The 2,678-nt window shown below is 45.1% G+C and overlaps 1 protein-coding gene and 1 pseudogene across 1 annotated transcript; one reads left to right on the top strand and one right to left on the bottom strand.

Annotated features, from left to right (window-relative positions):
- Positions 1 to 352: 352 nt before the first annotated feature.
- LOC122029071 lies at positions 353 to 1,069 on the bottom strand. The gene has a single exon (XM_042588030.1). It carries the CDS (start codon positions 1,067 to 1,069, stop codon positions 353 to 355), a length of 717 nt encoding a protein of 238 aa, XP_042443964.1.
- A 1,072-nt stretch (positions 1,070 to 2,141) lies between these two features.
- Positions 2,142 to 2,213, top strand: LOC122030660 (annotated as a pseudogene).
- The last annotated feature ends 465 nt before the right edge of the window (positions 2,214 to 2,678 follow it).

The raw sequence follows: 2,678 nt of genomic DNA, 5'->3' as shown, positions 1-2,678 counted from the left end.
TCCTTCTCTTCTCTTCACTAGCTGCACGGCCAGTGGCTTCTGCTTTTCTGCAAGCTCCGCACAATCGTGCAGGGTCGCACGACCACCTCCTTTAAGCGCGGGATGACTCGTCCTCAGTTGTTTTGGCTCCTCTGATGCCTCCACGCCCATAAAACGCTCACGGCCAGCTCGTGGAGATTATGCACATCCTGAAAATGAACACGAATTAAGTAATGCTACTCGACTGAATCTACTTAAAGAAATAAAAGGAAATAAAATGGATGACGAGACATTAAATTGGAATGAAAAGAAAACCCTTGGGTTGCCTCCCAAGAAGCGTTTGTTTTAGGTGTATAGCTTAACCCCATTTCAGTCAGTGTGGGCTAAACTCGTTGGAGGACAGCTCTCCTTCTAGGGTTGATGCTCCAGCCCGTGCCTTCAGTTTCACTCGTGCAGGATAGATGTGTTTCTTACTGCTTGCTAGAGGGGAACTCTCATAAAAATCGTACTCCCCTTCTTTGTATGTGCTGATTTTGTGAGAATTTCCCTGAGAAGAGGGGTTGCATATGGAAGAATTGGACAAATCAAATTCAATCTTTCCCTTTCCGATCTCCAAGGATAACTTATGGCTTTTTACATCGATGATGGCTCCAGCCGTGGCAAGGAATGGTCTTCCAAGGATGATCGGTATCTTGAGATCTTCCTCCATGTCCAAGATAATGAAATCTATAGGAACTATGCATCCACCTACTTCAACTGGCACATCCTCCACTATTCCTATCGGGTACCTGCATGAATGGTCAGCTAGTTGCAGTGCCATCGTGGTCAATTCAATGTTCTGGAAACCCAACTTCTTGCATAAAGAGTACAGGAGCAGGCTAACACTGGCTCCCAAGTCACAAAAAGCTCTTGGTATAAGTTCAGAACCAATTTTGCACGGTACGAAGAAACTTCCTGGGTCCTGAACCTTGGGTGGATGATTCGTCATAAGGAGAGTGCTACAATTCTCTATCAGTGCTACAGTCTCAAAGTCGCCTTTCTGCCTTCTATTAGATAAGATTCCCTTTAAAAATTTTACGAACTTCGGCATCTGGTGCAGCGCATCTAACAATGGTACTTCAACGCAAATATCTTTGACTTTTTTCAGAAACCGGTGGAACTCTTCATCCCTTTGGGATGCTATAAGCTTCTGAAGAAAAGGAATCGTGCGATTTTGTGGGGTAGTCTAAAGAGCTTCTTCAATTTTTTTAGTAACCACTTCTCCATCCTTGTTTTGCGTCTGATTAGGCATTAGGAGAGTGGGTTCCTTTTCTGAGTCAAGCTCCATCTGAGTCACGATTTGGGGGTTTCCCACAGTACGTCCGCTCCGTAGCTCAATGTGATTGCAATGTTCCACCGGATTTAAATCTGGTTTCCCTGGGAATGTACCCTGTGCTCTCAAGACAGACTAAGCTATTTGAGCTATCTGACTGTCTTGCATCTTCTAGTGTTTTTCTAAGTTCTCCAGCCTCTGAGTCAGTTGTTTGATCTCTCTCCTCATCTCCTTTTGCTCCGAGAGAGCTTCCTCAAGTATCTTTTCAATCCTAGACAGTTGTGTAGGTTGCTGCTATTGATGAGTCTGCTGTCCAGGTTGGTAGGTCTGATGTGCTGGCCCCTGGTCCTGATTATTTCGGTATGAAAAGTTGGGGTGGTTCCTCCATCCAGGGTTGTATATGTTGGAGTATGGATTGTTTTGCCTCTGATTGTAGCATGTTATTGCATCGCATTGCTCAAGCTGGTTTATCTGTGCCTGCATTAGCTCAAGGGGGCAAGTGTCTTGAGCGTGGTCCGCACTTCCGCAGATGTCGCAAGCACAAACTATTGCATTAGCTGTGTTGCTGCCCATGGCTTTAAATTTCTTAGTCAGGGCGTCCAGCTTCGCAAACATGAGTGTGAATGCATCCACCTCGAATTTCCCTGACGCCTTCATCTGATTTCTTGAGAAAGCACCGCCAGATCTTTCAGATGGCCACTGATAGTGGTTTAGTGCCACATTCTCTATTATGTCTTCGGCTTCATCAAGACTTTTGTTCATCAGTGCTCCTCCTGCCGCAGAATCTAATGATACCTTCGTGTGATAATTTATTCCATTGTAGAATGTGTGTAGAACCAGCCACTTCTCAAGGCCATGATGGGGGCACTGTCTTAGCATGCTCTTGAATCGGTCCCAGGCTTCAAATAGGGATTCTGAGTCTATCTTCTTGAAACTGGCAATCAGGTTCCTCATGTGGGCAGTCTTGCTTGGAGGGTAGAACTTGTCTAAGAATTTCTGCTCACATTGCTCCCAAGATGATATGCTATCTGCTGGTAGAGAATTCAGTCACTGCTTGGCCCTGTCTTTTAGAGAAAATCCGAAAAGAAGCAGTCTCACCGATTCTGGAGGAACCTCATTCACCTTCATCGTGCCACAGATTTCATAAAACAACTCTAGATGATGATTCGGGTCTTCGTGTGGTCCTCCTCCGAATTGATTTTACTGGACCATGTGGATTACTGCGGGCTTGATCTCAAAGTTGTTAGCATCAATGGGTAGTCGGGTGATACTGGATTGGACCCCTCGTGCATATGGTGTCGCATAATCTTTCAGCAGTTTATCAGCCATTCCTGAGGATTCTTTTGCTTCTTAGAAAGTTTTCTGTAAATTCCTTCTCCTCAGAAAG

This window comes from Zingiber officinale, chromosome 10B (assembly GCF_018446385.1).
Source record: "Zingiber officinale cultivar Zhangliang chromosome 10B, Zo_v1.1, whole genome shotgun sequence".
Classification (NCBI taxonomy): domain Eukaryota; kingdom Viridiplantae; phylum Streptophyta; class Magnoliopsida; order Zingiberales; family Zingiberaceae; genus Zingiber; species Zingiber officinale.
This window is presented reverse-complemented; position numbering and strand designations above follow the sequence as displayed.

Excerpts from the sequence above, each read along its gene's own strand:
- LOC122029071 (XM_042588030.1), bottom strand. The coding sequence starts at position 1,069 with ATGCCGAAGTTCGTAAAATTTTTAAAGGGAATCTTATCTAATAGAAGG.